This window comes from Larimichthys crocea, chromosome XVI, assembly GCF_000972845.2.
Source record: "Larimichthys crocea isolate SSNF chromosome XVI, L_crocea_2.0, whole genome shotgun sequence".
In the NCBI taxonomy this organism is placed as follows: domain Eukaryota; kingdom Metazoa; phylum Chordata; class Actinopteri; family Sciaenidae; genus Larimichthys; species Larimichthys crocea.
Genome location: NC_040026.1, coordinates 9,313,196 through 9,329,343, shown reverse-complemented (window position 1 = coordinate 9,329,343; position 16,148 = coordinate 9,313,196). Strand labels below are relative to the sequence as shown.

Below are 16,148 nucleotides of genomic sequence, written 5' to 3'. Positions count from 1 at the left end.
CACTCTGACACAACAGCTGAGTATGAACGGGCAGTGGGTAAATAACTGTTCTCATCTTCAGTCTCATATTCTACCCGCCCTTGAACTCATTTGCTCTTTGAGGTTAGCAGATAACTCCTATCTACAGATGTGTTAATTGGGCTTTCAGAAGGAAGTCAGCATATTAAAATAGTCTTGGGGCTCGCTGGCAAACCAGACCAAAGCCTCGGGAAATCACATGTGATTCAAGCTGACCTTCATCTAATGTGCAGTCTGGGGACCATACAAAGCTGGGCTGAATTAGCTTTGCCTACACTGGCAGAAAAAAAAATACCACAGTAATACCCTGGAGCCATTAGATGTGGTGCATAAATTTATTTCAACATATATGAACTTTATTTTCTTTTGTTAAAGACACAATACATTATTTACACGTGATTCTACAACAACACTTGCTGGCATAAGACATTTTATCATGGGATCAGGGTGGATGGGGTTAAAGGAAGGCTACTCTCTAGAGCTTCGGTAAAACGTGATATAATTCGACGTATCATCATTAAACTTTTCCTGTCATAACAGTCAATGAGGAACAACATTGCACTTGACACTAATGACTGACAGTAGCCTAATGATGCTAATGGCTATGATGTTTAATAAATCCACAGTTGCTCATATGAGAACACCGTGTCACTTGTCCAGTTGGGGTCTACATGTATACATAAATGATAAACTGATGTAGTATATTTATTTACTATTATTAAGTAATGCTTTGTCACGTGATGTTAAGTTGCGTCATGTTAAGATGCGTTACATAATGTTACATTATGCCATATGTTATGTCCAAAAAGTGTACGCGTTAAGTTACACTATGTTGCATCAATGTTGCTTTAAAATTACCTTACGCACATCCTGTCTTTTCTACTATGTAGATCCCACATCATCACACAGGCAGAATAGAAAGATGTAGAGCGTGGCTAATTCACATTCCACTACAATCTACTGATGGATTACTTTTTGGCAGATCTTATGAGGCCTACAATACATCCCTTTGACAAGTCTTCAGCCTCAATCAGGTCACCTATGCACAATCAAGAGTGAGGATGGAGAGAGCTAGGAAAATGACAGGGACTATAAACAGCTTCACTTATGCCTGATGAGACCGGATGGACTTTGGTGTGTGAACTGCCTCATAAAATACAGGAGATGTGCATCTGCGGGAGGATGTCATCGAGTATAATAAGCTACGCAACTGTCATGAGGAGCTGTGGGTGACTGGGAGTGAGTGGTGCTGGTGACCAGTTGTTTCATTTGGGCTCAATTAGACTTGATTTTCAAGAAGAGGACAGAAGCCGAACCAGAGGAGCACCGGCACTGTCACTATAGCGACAGAGCTGATGGGCTGTCATAACAATAAGGAAATAAGGGAAGTGAAGACAAGCACACGCTCCCACACGCACACAGAGACACGCATGCACCTGACTGACATAACAGTAACGCAATTGAAGCAAGGATTTAATAATGGTAATGAGCAAAGCGTTGAACATACTGAGCTCTTTTGATGCTTTTATAATTAGCAGTATATCTTTGGAAGCTGAAGCTGTGCACCAGCATCAATCATCAGCTCGCAGAACAGCAAAGGCTGACAGAGGTCATCCCTCCAGGCAATAAACACCTGGGCTCTGCTATTCAACTGATACGTTTGGATAAATTTCCAGAGGAAATATAAATGAAAGGTTTCTGCAAAGCAGCCCTTTGCAGCAGCTTTAACCCATCGAATGAAGACAGAATGGGCTGTACTCATTGACAACCAGGAAGCATGATGATTTCACACAATGTTGCTCAAGGTTACGGTGACAGGAAAATGCAGAAATGAGTGATGTCTATTCACCAATTTGTGTGTCATATCTGGGTAAAGAAAACCTGGTCCATCTCAGATAAAACAACCCAAAACAACAAACAAAAGAAAAAAAGAGAGAGCAGCAGCTGCTACCATGTTATACTTTGTGATAGGCTTTAGATCATATTTCTACATATTTAATTTGTGATATACTGTACAATCTGTCATATTTCGTTGCTACATACAGTGCATTGTCCCGACAGTAACTGTAAAACCCTAAAACCCCTTTCCCTGTCGTAGAAAATTTGTACCGCTACATAGTTGAACTACCTGATATTACGGTGCACTCCTAGAAATATCAAATTATTTACAATATAGAGTTGTAGTTTTGCGCTAAGAGTCCTCCTCCTTTACAAAAATCTTGTGCTTTAGCATTTGAAACACACACGTACACATCCAAACACACACAAGGCAGGTAGAAAAGAAAACAATAGAAAGACATTTCTTCTCCTCTTCTTTGTTCGCCACTTTGTTTCGCTGTACAGAAAAATGTACATTCCCTGTGTTCTGTTGTGTTACGTTGGAAATGAATCTCATTGAGAGCAAGTTCAAAAGTGGCGGATGCGTTTTCCAACCATTCAGATAGATTTCCATTTATAATAAAACAGGAAGTGACCCACTGAAGTGTCCTGAGGTGATGCCTATTACTGAGAATATGTCTCTAAGTCTAGACACCGACATGAAAAGACGTCTCATACAAACTGCTACATTAATATTTCTTTTCTTCTATTTTTTTTTCTTCTCTTTATAACATTTGAAAAAGTCAAAGACAAATTTTATGCACTGGAAGTTGGCAGGAAGTCTGAGAGATGGCGGTCGAATGGAGTTGCGTAGATTGCCCCCAGATCACCAGCCGCCGACTGAACAGCATCAGATGAAGTTTTGGCCTCCCTGGAGCTTATAATAAACGCTAGTAAAGAGACGTAACATAAACACAAGGATAAAGACACTGAGTGATGAAAAGACAGAATTGGCTTTTCTGGAGTATCTAATTATAGAATCGTTAGCACCACCACAGTGAATGGGCAGAAAACACAACAAATGTCTGGATGGCAGAATGAGCTGCTGAGAGGGGCAACATCAGCAGACTCTTAAACACTGCCTACATGGCTTCTCAGCTCTGGAAGCAGTCTTTGGTCACAAATCAAAACCAAACCGGCATGTGCCAGTGATAAGCTGTCCGAGTGTGTACCGCTGATTGATGATGTCCATTTCCACAGTCGCGGATGCGATCCTGAGCTTCTCTTTCATGGTTAAAGTACCTCTCTTTTTCACTAGAGTCTCTGTGGTAGTCATTAACACCTCTTCACAGCTTGTTATTACTGTGAAAAGCCATCTCGTCTCCACCACTGACATCGTAGTGTGGTCACACACAGATTTCGATGGCAGTTGCCATCACCATCTGGCTTTTGTTCTTGTCTCGGCCTGGAGATTGGTGCTGTCCAGACTCCTCTCTGGGAGACAATGGGTCGGAGAGAACACTACGTTTGAGTGGTGCCGGACGGAGGCAGGATGTTCCTGGAGGAGTGGAGGGTTCAGGGTGTCTGTGGGAGGAACGAGTTGAAGTGGAGGATGAGGAGGACGTACAACTGCCGGTACACACTCCCGAGCTTGACCTCTCACCTCTCTTGGCTCTGCAAGATGCTCTGCGCCTGAGCTCGCTCACCAGCTCGTACTTGACAAAGCAGAAGACGTCCTTGACTCCACAGCGTTTTTCCGGCTCAGCAGCGAGCAGCCTCTGAAACATACGCAAGGCATCATCAGTGAAGCGCCGCCATTGAGACGGGTATGTTCCCACAGGGCACCCTGCTTTCTGCCAGCGTCGAAACTCCTCATAGAAGGCGTCGGCGGGCAGCGCTGCCTCCCAGGGGAAATTGCCTGTCAGCATACAGAAGACCAACACACCGAACGCCCACACATCCAGACTGGTGGTCACAAGGAAACCCTCGGCACGGCTTGCACGGCACACCTCTGGCGCCGTATAGGGGATGGTACCACTCACCCGTTTCACGCGGCACCCCACGCGTCGGGTCATACCAAAATCGGCCAGCTTGATGCGCCGGCACTCACGGTCAAACAGGAGAACATTCTCAGGTTTCACATCCCGATGCACCAGGTTTTTACTGTGCATAAAGTCCAGGGCCAGGCCCAGTTGTTGCATGCAGCGTTTGACCATTTCCTCTGGTAGACCCACCTGAGCAGAAGAGACAAAAAGAGAGAAATAGAAAAGATATTTTGATTAATGCAGTCTAATAGATGCAGTACATCGTGTAGGAGGTGAGACTATGGGAGGTGATACAAGAAAAGAGCTTTGTGGTGGTGAGGCGGTTACACTGCTGTTAAAAAGAATAAATGATGGTTATATTGAGTTGAAGAATAAAAGCTCCAAAAATGAAAACTGAAACAAAAGAATCTCCATTTTGAGTTTGGCTGCAGCCATTTTTAATGAGCCTTTAGAAGAACCTTGAAGTCGAGCTTTTCCAGCACATCAACTGGAATAGCACTGAAGCAAAGTGAGAGCTCTGCACAGAGAGAAAATCAGGACGAAGACAAGGCTCCGATCCCAGGAGAGCTTGTTAAAACCGCCTTGCGTGAACAAGGCGACTGATTGGAGCAGCTCTGGCTGAGTGAGGACGGTGATTGGTGGAAGAAAGGATGATAGCTTTACCTGTGGGGGGATGATGTCGAAAAGGTCCCCGGCGGGTGCATATTCTTGTCCAAACACATAGCTGTCTTCTGTCTCAAAAAGCACGTCCAGGACTTTGATAATAAAAGGGCTGCAGCTAAGTGAGCCCGTTAGACTGTACTCCCGCAGGAAACTCTTGAGCTTTGTCTTGTTCTTGGTAACGAACTTCAGCGCCATTTTGGTGCCTAGAAAAGTCAGACAAAAAAAAATGTAGAACACATGGACAGACACAAATAAACATCAGATAAGTACTGCCAACATTTTACTATCCAAAGCACTTGAAGTAGATTTTGTAACCTGACACTCTAAGGGAGTGGAGATATTTCCAACTACCCAACCCTATCTTTGTAACAGCTGCTACGTTCATGTACAGTGAATGACTCTCACCTCCATTACACAGATACAACCAGCTGTTTGTGATCACAGCTGCGGAAATACAGAAGCTCTTTAGTGCACACACAGCACTTCTAATCTCCGCTATCCTCTCAGCCTCTCTGTGCACTACTTTACAGTGCTTAGTTATACCAGCTCCCAAACTTTGATTTTCTTAAACCAGGGATTAAACAGTAGACCTAAAAAATCCCTAACAAACCCTTTTAACAGAGCCGAAATTAATTTCTCGGCACCGTGCCTTGAGACTTTTTAACATGCTGATCTGCCTTAACTGGTTATCCTCAACTGTGAGGCATGCTGGCACAATGTGGATTTGGAGATCTGGGTTTCTTTTTTTGTGTTTATGCATTACGTTGACAGTTAAGACATGTACAAAACTGTACAGCTCTCATTTACATAACATATTGTACATATATGTTCATATTTTATTGCTTGCTAGTACTTGCTTCTCTTTTCTTCTGCTTACTATACAAGGCTAATTCTTTGTACATGGCAACCTACTTGGCAATAAACCTGATTCAGATTCTGAGGATAAAGACCTTCAGCCGTATTATCAACCCCTGAAACCAGCTCACCCTGTGTCCGGTGTGCCACCAGGTCCACCTTGCCGTATGTGCCCTTCCCCAGCTCCCGTATGTGCTCATATTGTTTGGCTACATCTGCTGCCGACAGAGAGGTGATGGCCAGGGCCTGCATGTCCTCCACAGGCACCCCTCCACAGTAGCCCATCTTGGATGTAGGCGAGCCCCCGCCGCTGCCCACCCGTCCTGGCCCAGATGGAGAAAGAGACAGGCTCGCCTTGACGCTGTGGGGCAGACTAAATGAAGAGGAGAGAAAAAACTGCTTAGAGCCAGTTTTCTTTCCGCTATAGATAATGGCAGGTATAAATTTTATGCAGGTATGTGTTTATGACTTATGCTCTTCAGTATCTTTATCTCTATTGGCGGACATCCATTTATTCTTGTCTGTACATGCTGTCCCAAAGGATGGTTAAATCAGGAAGGTTTTAACAGACCTTCATTTCCATACAATCAATTCAGGGATGGCATCAACAGGGGGAAGTGCTTTCAGTAAATGTATTGGACTTCCTGCTGTCCCTCTAGATCACTCTGGCCAGCTTTCAGATATGGCTGATCTCAGACAGCACTTACTGGCAGACAGCTATGGGGAAAATCAATATGACCAGGTAGAAGGACTAACAAATGGAAATAAATAGAGAGCAGACAGCTTCAAGGTGTATACATGCTGTTAAGGCATGCCACAGATCATCTGCGATCACTTTGAAGTGTTACATTTTCCATACAGTGGAACTAAACAGTGGGACTGTGAAAAAGCGGGGTTGCATAGTTGTGCCTGGAAAACAAATCTGGTTTGCACAGCAGATGTTTTAAAGTATTTCGCTCAAATTACTGAAGTTGAAAAAAGGAGAGAAAAAAAAAAATACTGCGCCAGAAAAGTTATTGCTGATTTTCACAAGTTTGAAATAGGTCAAACTGATCCTAGAAGGGAAAAAATATATCGCTGCTTTAATTGCAAGCTCAGAGGAGTCAGGCACCCTAAATGTGCCAACTGACAACAAATTAAAAATCAGAGATGAGTGACTGTGCATGTGAGCTTGTCACGGTGTTTGAAATGGTAAGTAAACCAAAAGAAAACTAAAACTATTGAGCAAACTGCACAAAATGGACCTTCTGAGGAAATGATGTGGATCCCACTGATGATTTTACTCATTGTTTCTCTCTCTTAAAATCCCCCTCCCTACACACAAAATCAAATTTAACCATCCAATCATGCACAGCACGCACACATTTGCACACTAATAGGCATCAAATCAGCACAAACAATCCTGCTGATGGCCTTTTTCATCCATCATTCAAAGGCTTTGCACTTTGTTCTTCTCTCCCTGCAGCCAGTTTCTCAGCACGGCTGCTTTAAACGAGAGCATCACAAATGTGTCTGTGTTGACTGTCAGGTGCATTTTGAAGGGAAGAAAAAGAGTCAAATTAATGCCCGGTAATGTGCAGTTGATGAAAACATGGCAGCGGAAGTTTAGTTCAGCCACTCCGAAGGTGTTGAGGTTCCTCAGCTATCTTGTGGGAAGAGCGTGATAAATATAGCTATTAGACAGCGGAAACTAAAATAAGATGCGACCATTTGCAGCCTTGTGTTCTTGGCTCATCACTCTTTGTCGAAGAAAAAAACGCAACACTGCAAATAGAAAGTACCCTGTATGTATCTCTGTAGATAACGCTTGCTTCTTGATTTTATCAGAAGCTTGGAGATGGTTATATAAGAGACTATGAATATTGTAGCCTACTCATGCTGAGCGTGCCCACTGTATAGCCTTCAGCGAGTTAACACTAAAGTTGATCATTATCCAGATCAGTCTGTAGTCCAGGTTTGGTGATTAAACATTTAAACAGGACAGACGGACAGGCAAGACTGAAAGCGCATTTCCTCTGACCGCCCGCCCTGCATGGCCCCATAGCCTCTATCAATGAGAATGAAGAAGAGAGAAGGGAGCGCTTGTTTACGGGCAATTCTTCCAGTCAGCTCCACGGGCTGAATGTGCAGCACTCCAGCATGGATCTTAATCACATTACTCAGCTCCCACCAAGACAAAAGCATACCCCACCCAACAGCGCAGGATGCTTTGCACTCATTTCCTTTGCAGAACTGGATTAAGTGTCCTGAAATGTGATGAGTGGTTGGGAGATGGTGCTCTATGCAATGACGATGTAAACCAGAACCAGAAACTGCAATGTAGTGCTCCGGAGGTGTGGGGATGAAGTTATGTGGTCTTTGGGAGATGATTGTGCATGAGTGTGAGTGTTTGGGGGGGTCTGTTGTATCAGTCCCATAGTGACTCTCTATCAAAGGCCCTTTGTGTTCCCACCTCTGAGAGGGAGCAGCTGTGAGCCCCCACACGACTCAGCGTTCGTGCACAACCATAGCCACATGCCCCACTGATCTCCCATGCTGCCCTCTGCTCCTCTCCTGTCCTCTCAGGCGGCTAAAGACAAGGTAATAGCCACTCGCTCCACATACAGATGAGGATTTGGCTTGAAACACATTTTAATGGGTTTTTGAGCCAGTCCCACTTATTGTTAATCATCTGCAAGCCTTTTAAAAACAGATCCCAGGGCTGCTCACTTATTCCTGTATCGTTGAGGTAAGACCTTGTAACTTTCATGTTTTAATTGTGATGAGAAATCCTCTGACAGTTGAGTGTCTTCTCACACTTTTTCACAGTCGGAAAACAAGGACAGTCTGAAACAAGCCTGTTTTTCTAATTCCTAAAAAGTGAAGATACAAGGTTTACGCTGAGCAGCAACAATCTGTTTTCCAGCCACTAATTTCCTCTCAAATACAGACTGACAAACTTGCTCCATTTAGCAATTAGTCAAATGGAGCTGAGTGCATTCTCTGTATAACCCTCTTAAAAACCAGGTTGTTCCCAGGAAATGGCAAAACATCCAGTTTTACGTCCTAATAAGCACAGCGGCGACGGTCGGGAAACCTGTTGTCATGTGTCACACATAAGACTAAACTACAGAAGCAGATGACCTTTTTCTCCCATAAACACTTAGCAGGAGATGAGAACAGAGATGGACCATGTGATACCACTAGCAACTATCACTCTTGTCACAGTCTGTCTCTCAACAGCCTCAGGGTGTGCTCGTGACATGTACCTGTGCGGTGTGATGCTGGCGTCTGGTCTCTGAGGGTTACACTTAGACATTATGTCCTACTGTGAACTTCAAGAGGCACTTTTTTCACAATGAAGTCTGGTCATGTTTCAGCTGTTCTCAGAGATAAGCTTTCTTTTCAGACTTGCAAGGTGTGGCTCTAGGGATTTTGCTCGATTGATCCGTCCACCACATTGGTCCTGTGCCATGCCATTGTTCCGAGGGGCCCATTATTCCAAAAGCCCCAATAGTCCAAGAAATGTCCCATTGGCCCAAAGCCTGTTTGTCAGACAGCCTGTTATTAAGAAAACAAATGGACAAAATACACACTCTGATATCACCAGCTTACATACATAACTTACCTAACTTACTCATTTTAACCTAAACCATTATGCTTTCCTAAATCTGACCAAGCAGTTTTGGTGCATAACCATTACTAGGTTTAGATGGCTACACCTAACCAAACTGTGACTGTTTCACACGTTTTTGGAAAGTAATCAGAGCTGGGATTTTGTTTTAGTGATAATGGGCTGTTGGAGATAGCGCTTTCTGTCCAATGGGATATTTTTCAGACAACTGTGGTTTTGGAATAATGGACAGTCAGTACAATGGCATGCTCCCTTCGGTCCAGACAAACATACAGTATCTCAACAACTATTGGAGGGCAATTTGTAAAAATTTGTACTACTGGAAACTACTGAAATTTTTCAAAGGACAAAGCCAATCCTAAAGTTTATTTGTGGACTGATTGCCGTGAACTATGGTACACATATTCTGTCTCCAGTTTTCAGGATAATCTGTGGTAAACCCTTAACCTTTCACCCAGTGCCATCATTGGGTCAAAACCTAAATTTGTCCAATACTACTGCTACATGGTAGCAATTAGCTCGAAGCACTGCTGTGCCTACATTCGGTTTCACATTCACAGAGCTCCTAGCATGACTATTTCATACAGATATCTGTTCACTTAATTATCATTGCATATTGGAAGCAGAGCTAGAAAGTGGACACATTTTATCTCTGTTATTGCCAAGTGACTCTCATCAGGGACAATAATTGTGTATTCAGCAGGCTATTGGCTCTCTCATTGTAAACTATGTGATACAGTTGCAATGAACTGTGACATGACATTGATTAGTGCATGAAGACTTCATAGAGATGAAGTTGAAGCATGAATACAGATTCAAATATATGAGATGAGCTAAATAGCAGCCATGGGAAAGAAGGGAAATGCAATTGATGTTGGACCTTTTATCTGTAACAAATGTATTTTCATGTACACAAAGCATCTATCTAACGTTTGAGGCAGGTATCAGTGTCAGCAGCTTTTTGCAGTGTTTGCCCCTTTTTACCCAGCCTTCCTTCCTTCTCTCCTCTTTTTCTTTGTCTCTTCCAGAAAATGTAAACAAGGGACTAATGAAAGAAATAAATAGATTGCAGAGCCTGCCTCACGTCTACCTCTCTCCATTACTAATGGACTAGTTGCTCTTGTGCGCGCTCGCTCGGCAGAAGAGTCATTATGGCTGAAGACTGATCTCCTGTGTCCAATTTACTGTCAAAATGCCCAACACGCCTTGCCTCTGGGTCAAAGGGAAAACAGTGAGTGAAATACGATGTGACAGATGTGGTTTCTCTCACTGTCTGTCTGGAAATAAAACAAACTGCCTGCACAGACACACACATACAGATGGCATGTATTTTTGTCTTTGTCCCTGTCCGTGTTGCCTCAGTGTGGATGTGTAGAATCATAACAAATCACTGAGATCCTAGACAATCCATCACTCAATCAAGTGCCAAACGGGCCTCCCCATGACAGCCAGTAGCAGTCAGGACACTCTGTTCCCTGCTCAGGCATAAAAATAAAAAAAAACTGAAACACCTTCTTTAGCAGAGCACACAACATCAGAGCCAGTGAGTTGGTGGGTTTAGTGCCTGCTTTAACACACGGCTGCGGAAACCTCCCGCTGCGCTGTGATAGGTGAACCAGCGGCCTGGGCCACGGACACTCACTTTGACAAATCACCTGCTCTCAGCTTTGCCCGTCTGTCCATATGGAGGATCCCTGCTGGGGCAGAGTGCTGTGTAACCCGTCCCCTTGCCTTGATTCTACTATCCTTCCCATCATCCCACTCTCTTTCTACTGTATGTCACACATCCCACAGAGCTATCGCCTGCTGAAAATCCTGGCAGAAATGCTGGTGCCCAATGGCCTCCTGCTGGGATGACCTAAGACCCGTGAAGGGATAACCCAAGGTTAAATGGATCAAAACAATGGCTGAGAGTGGAAAATGTCTAGTGGGGGTGATACTACAAGGACATTTGGCTCAAATACTGTGTTCTTTATCACACATAAACAATAAAAGACAAAAGAGGCACAATGATACATCAAAAACAGGTAAAAAAAATAACAAAAAACACTGCAGAATTTATTAATATTGTCGATTAGGACTAAGGCTTTGGGATTAGAAACTGCAGAGCAACTGATTATAAGAGCCATTTCATCATCACCCTCATTTTAATCATGCACTGAAAAGAAATTTTAGAATTTGAATATCACAGCAATAAGATACCCAGGGAACATAATGTACCAACACCCCACTCTATCACAATCCAGAAGCCTCAAGTTTCTTGTGACCAGAGAGAGAAAAAGCGAGCAGGACTGAGGGAAATCAAATGAGACTGAACTGAACATCCCCTCCCTTTGTACCACATGCTATAGATTGCGTCCCTTTGATGTCAGATACATTGGGGGAGATGGGAGTCTAATAAGAGCTGTGAAAATGGGGTCTAAAGGGGGGGTGTGGCTAAATGATGTGACAGCACATCAGCTAAAGAGGACATTGGAAACTAACAATATATGGTGATTTGTGATCCTGCCCATACACAATAGCCTCTAACACAATCAATGCACTAATGTTGATTGCTAAGGCTTCATCCGGCCTCTCTCTCTCTCTCTCTCTCTCTCTCTCTCTCTCTCTCTGTCAAATTCAACTTTAATTGCATGACTGGATATTAGCAAAAACAAGCACAGGGCACAATGTAACAAACAAGACAATTAAAAACAAGAACATACGGGATATTAACCAAAGAGTAATAACTATAACAAGGCAAACATAAAAAATAAAACTCATACGGGGCATGAATTCAAATTCTGTGTAGTATACGCTCATATCCATACTATGAACGCAGCATGTACACGGTGTTTACATTGTGATTGACAGGGGTATTATTAGGCATGCTGTTTTCACGCTGCTATGATGGCAGGTTTGGATGTAGTGTTCAGATATCTGTGTTGTTTCTTTATTTTCACCCAGCATGACACAGACTTTTGAACAAGAGACTAAAAAAAATGCTTCTTGTCCTCTATTATGTTTCAACAACAACGTTTGAATTCTTTCTGTTCCGTTCTCAAATCAGCCATGTTTTCCAACAGCATGCTCATACATAATACTTTGTTTCTATTATTTCCGCAGCACTCATTATAAAGCTGTAATGTATTAGTGATGTAATTTCTTTGAGCTTTGTGGCTGTATGAAGGGTGTCGGTGGGTTTAGACGGTGTGCCAGCTGGTGGGTTGGGTTATTGTCTGGGTTCTGCATATGAAAGCATAATGTTTCCTCCTTTTATCTGCTGACAATCTGTTGACAATATGATCCTAGTCCTGCAGGTCACGTTGGGACATTTCTGTAGACTTCCAGGATGTTTTTGTTTCATTCAAAATGGAGGATTTTGTGAAGGGTTTGGTCATTTAATTAAGTTTGCACATGCATGCATGTGTCTGCTCTTTAAGGGTTGTTTGTTTCCAGAGTACTAACCATTGTCTATCTATGAACTGTATATTAAGTGATGATAGGTTAGTTGTAACTCAGGTGGAATGGTAAAGCAATGGCAGCATGTTCTCACAGTGTTTGGGAGAATAATACACATACCTGCTTCAGGTAGAGCAAATATAGCCTAATTCTGAATTTTATTCGATTTTAAAATGAACTACTTCTTGAAAGTAAATGTCCCAGAATTTCTGCTGCTTCTCTCAACCAATACAGGGTTTGTGACAAAAGCAAACCATGTGTATCAGCTGCTGCTGCGTTTCATCCATTACCATCCTCGAGGCTCTGCTTTTACGGGGTTTGCTCTATCAAGTCAGCTGCTCATTTAAATGCATTAGACGGCATTAACGATGAGATATCACCTGTCTGCCCTGGACAAAGTATAAAAGGGCCATTAAAAGTGGAGTGCCCTGGATGCCCTCGCATCCATCAGGCTGAATCACAAAAAGCAGAGTCGGAAACAAATAGGTGTGGGTGTCACGAGTAATGTGGGTGAAAATACAAATTAAGTCACAGCTCAACCATTAACATGAGTTAGAATTAATCACAGGCTGACGGAAAATAAAGCTGTAGTGTTGTAGCTGTAGTATCTGCTGACATTGATGCTTTCTCATGCTGCAAATGTATTATTCATACTGTATATGAATCCTGTGCATGAGAGGGAGTCAAAGTTCAGACAGTATAAAGTTGCTCACAATCTGAATATATAAACAAATCCAAGCTTTTCAAATAATGAACAACTGCTCAATAATTTTAGGAATCAAACCAAATTACTTACAGGCTTTCAATTCTCCGTTTAAATACATTTTATACATTTTACATCCCTTGTTTTTGCCTTCCTGTTTTTCTTTCTCTGCAGACAGTATCCTGTAGACTGACCCGGTTTCAGGCACCTCAGGGTGCATCTAGGTGTTACACACTCACCTGCTGGCGACCTGTCTCTCTCCTCCATGGTCCTGCATCCGCTCGGCGAGCAGAGCTGCTGCGCTCCGATCCGCTGTGGTCTGCAGGGGGGGAAACTGATGGATGGATCTCCTCGTTTGAAGGAAGTTATCGGTCAGTTATAGGTGCGAAGAAAACCTCACAGGTCCCTCAAAAAAACAAAACAACCTCAAAGCCCTTGCAGCTTGGATGAAATCCCTCGTTGCGCTTTGCCTTCTGCCCACCCGAGATGATTCCCGACCTGTTTTTTTTTGTTTTTTGTTTTTTTGGAGATGCTCTTCAGTTTGTGACTTTCTTTGGAGGCGGATTAAATCAAAGCATCATCTGATGCTGGATGCCGAGATGAGGACACAGGCTGGGATCCCTCCTCTGTGCGCCCACCATCTGAACCTGCCAAGCAGCGGGAGGAGGGTGCGTGTTTATCTTTCGCTCCTCCAGTGGTCCGCATGACCCAGTTCAGCACCACGCATACACACTGAGGCGAACCCATTCATTCACATCCAAACATGGGGGGGCTCAGTAAACCTCTGCGCTCTGCAGCATGCATGGATAAATCTTCATGTTGCCACTCTCTCCAAACTCTGCGTCTTGCTCTCAATGTCTGTCCGTCGGTCCAGTGGGATTGGGTTTGAAGTGTGTGTGTGTGTGTGTGGTGGTGGTGGTGGTGGTAGTGGGGGGTGGGTGTCTCAGATGTTGCTCCTCTGCTGGTCCTACCAGTCAGCTCCCTCATTGTTCACCGTCTCCACCCTCTGGCAAATTAATACGCTCACGTGTCCCGGGTCCTAGCGCCTGGACTCTCCCAATCCATCCAACCAACAACCCAACCTCAATGCGTCCATGAGCTTTTTTACTTTTGATTCATGCATTGAAGGAACAAGCTGCTCCACTCTTGCATAATTCAACAGCTTATGGCCTCAAGTACTTTACTCGGTGACTTTGCCAACTGTCCTTATTAGGTAACAGCAAGGCAAGACTTTCAATTAATTCACTGCCCGAGCAGCTCCTCCTTTTACTGTACATGTTTAACAACAGGCCTCCTGCCAGGCATGTTTGCCAACCAGAACAGATTGGACTGAGAAAAAAACAGCATCGACATAACAGGGATAACCTTAATGCATCATCATCAAACACCACCGATCAGATGGGTTTGAGAGGTGAAGTGGTTGAAAGCTGTTTTACATAAATAAGATTCGTGCTCAGGAAGTTCATTGGTAAATATTTTTGTGTTACTTTGATCTCACATCAGACCCCAAATGTCAGTCCTAGAAGAACTTTTTTTATTTTATTTTGATAATTAATTGCTTTTCCTGCCTGCAGATACTCTGTCTGTCTGCTCCCCTTTATGCTTTCCCCATTCTTCCACGTTTACATCAAAGAGATCTGGCTCATACCCAGGCAGAGACCTGTGGTGGTGGACTCAGGCAGTTTGAGGGGCGAATAAAAAAATAATATTAAAAAAAGCTGTATGTGCTAGTGCACAAGGACACAGAAAGTTGTGATGCATTCATGATAAAAACAATTGCAAACTGAAAAAGAACAGTTGTTTTTATTATGTGAATAACTACCGTACCTCTGTAATAAACACAACAATTTACAGTTTAGCCATTTATATCACAAGTTGTATATTAAGGAGCTTAGACAGGATTAGAGTTAACAACCTAGAGGGCACCCTTCACATTTTGTCCACTGTAAGGGCATCTTATCAGTCACTTTATCACACTTTCTCCAATAGAAGGGCACCTTGGGGGGCCATTTTTACATTTTCCCAAATGGAAGGGCACCTGAGAGGGCACTCTTGTCATTTTGACCACTGGAAGGGCACCCCAGAGAGCACTTTATCAGTGTTCATGAACACTGCTCCTCAAGTGCCTCCTTGCCCTGTGGGGTGCCACAGGGATCTATTCTTGGCCCTATCCTCTTTTCACTATATATGTTACCTCTGGGATCAATTTAAAAAAACACAACCTCTCTTTTTAACTTTTATGCTGATGACCTGCAGATATATTTGCCCATGTGACCAAACAATAACACCGCACTTGCCCAGCTGTTCGATTGCATCACCGATATAAACAGCAAAACCGAATACATTGTGTTTGGTTCTCCATCTATCACAAATGTTTTCACCACAAATTCTGGCACTCTGGCCCTGCTGTTTAAAACACAAGTCAAAAACCTTGGTATAATATTTGATAATAGCCTAAAATTTAACAAACAGATTAGCTCTGTCATCAGAACAAGCTTTTTTCAGCTTCGTCTGCTGGCAAAAGTAAAATCTTTCCTCAGTCGGCAGGATCTTGAGAGGGCAATCCATGCTTTTATTAGCTCCAGACTTGATTACTGCAATGCCCTTTACGTTGGACTCAGTCAGTCTTCTATTGCTTGTCTCCAACTTGTGCAGAACGCTGCTGCCCGATTTTTAGTGGGCACGTCTAGACGTGAACATATTACCCCTGTGCTGGCGTCACTCCACTGGCTCCCAGTCCGTTTTAGAATTGATTTTAAACTTCTGTTGTTTGTTTTTAACGCCATTAATGCCTTGGCTCCCCCCTACCTGGGAGAGATTTTAACTTTTCGTAATTGTGCCATGAGCCCTGCACTCTTCCGGTCAGCTTCTGCTGGAGGCCCCAAGGTCCAGACTTAAACAGTGGGGCGATCGTTCTGTCCGCTGACATTTGCACCACTAGTGATCTCAGCCTTTTTAAATCAAAACTTAAGACACACTTTTTTAGATTAGC

The 16,148-nt window shown here is 43.3% G+C and overlaps 1 protein-coding gene across 1 annotated transcript; it reads right to left on the bottom strand.

Moving 5' to 3' along the window:
• Positions 1–330: 330 nt before the first annotated feature.
• Positions 331–14,242, bottom strand: sbk1 (SH3 domain binding kinase 1). The gene is made up of 4 exons (XM_010731756.3): positions 13,396–14,242; positions 5,531–5,772; positions 4,545–4,747; positions 331–4,070 (listed from the first exon to the last, which is right to left on the bottom strand). Exons 1-4 carry the CDS (start codon positions 13,431–13,433, stop codon positions 3,243–3,245), a joined length of 1,311 nt encoding a protein of 436 aa, XP_010730058.2. The 5' UTR covers positions 13,434–14,242; the 3' UTR covers positions 331–3,242.
• Positions 14,243–16,148: the final 1,906 nt, after the last annotated feature.

What these genes read in the sequence shown, in the direction of transcription:
- sbk1 (XM_010731756.3), bottom strand. Translation starts at nt 13,433, where the DNA reads ATGCAGGACCATGGAGGAGAGAGACAGGTCGCCAGCAG. An exon ending in GAGAGACAGGTCGCCAGCAG is followed by an intron (nt 5,773 to 13,395) that starts GTGAGTGTGTAA and finishes CTCTTCATTTAG; the next exon opens with TCTGCCCCACAGCGTCAAGG. An exon ending in TCGACATCATCCCCCCACAG is followed by an intron (nt 4,071 to 4,544) that starts GTAAAGCTATCA and finishes TCTTCTGCTCAG; the next exon opens with GTGGGTCTACCAGAGGAAAT.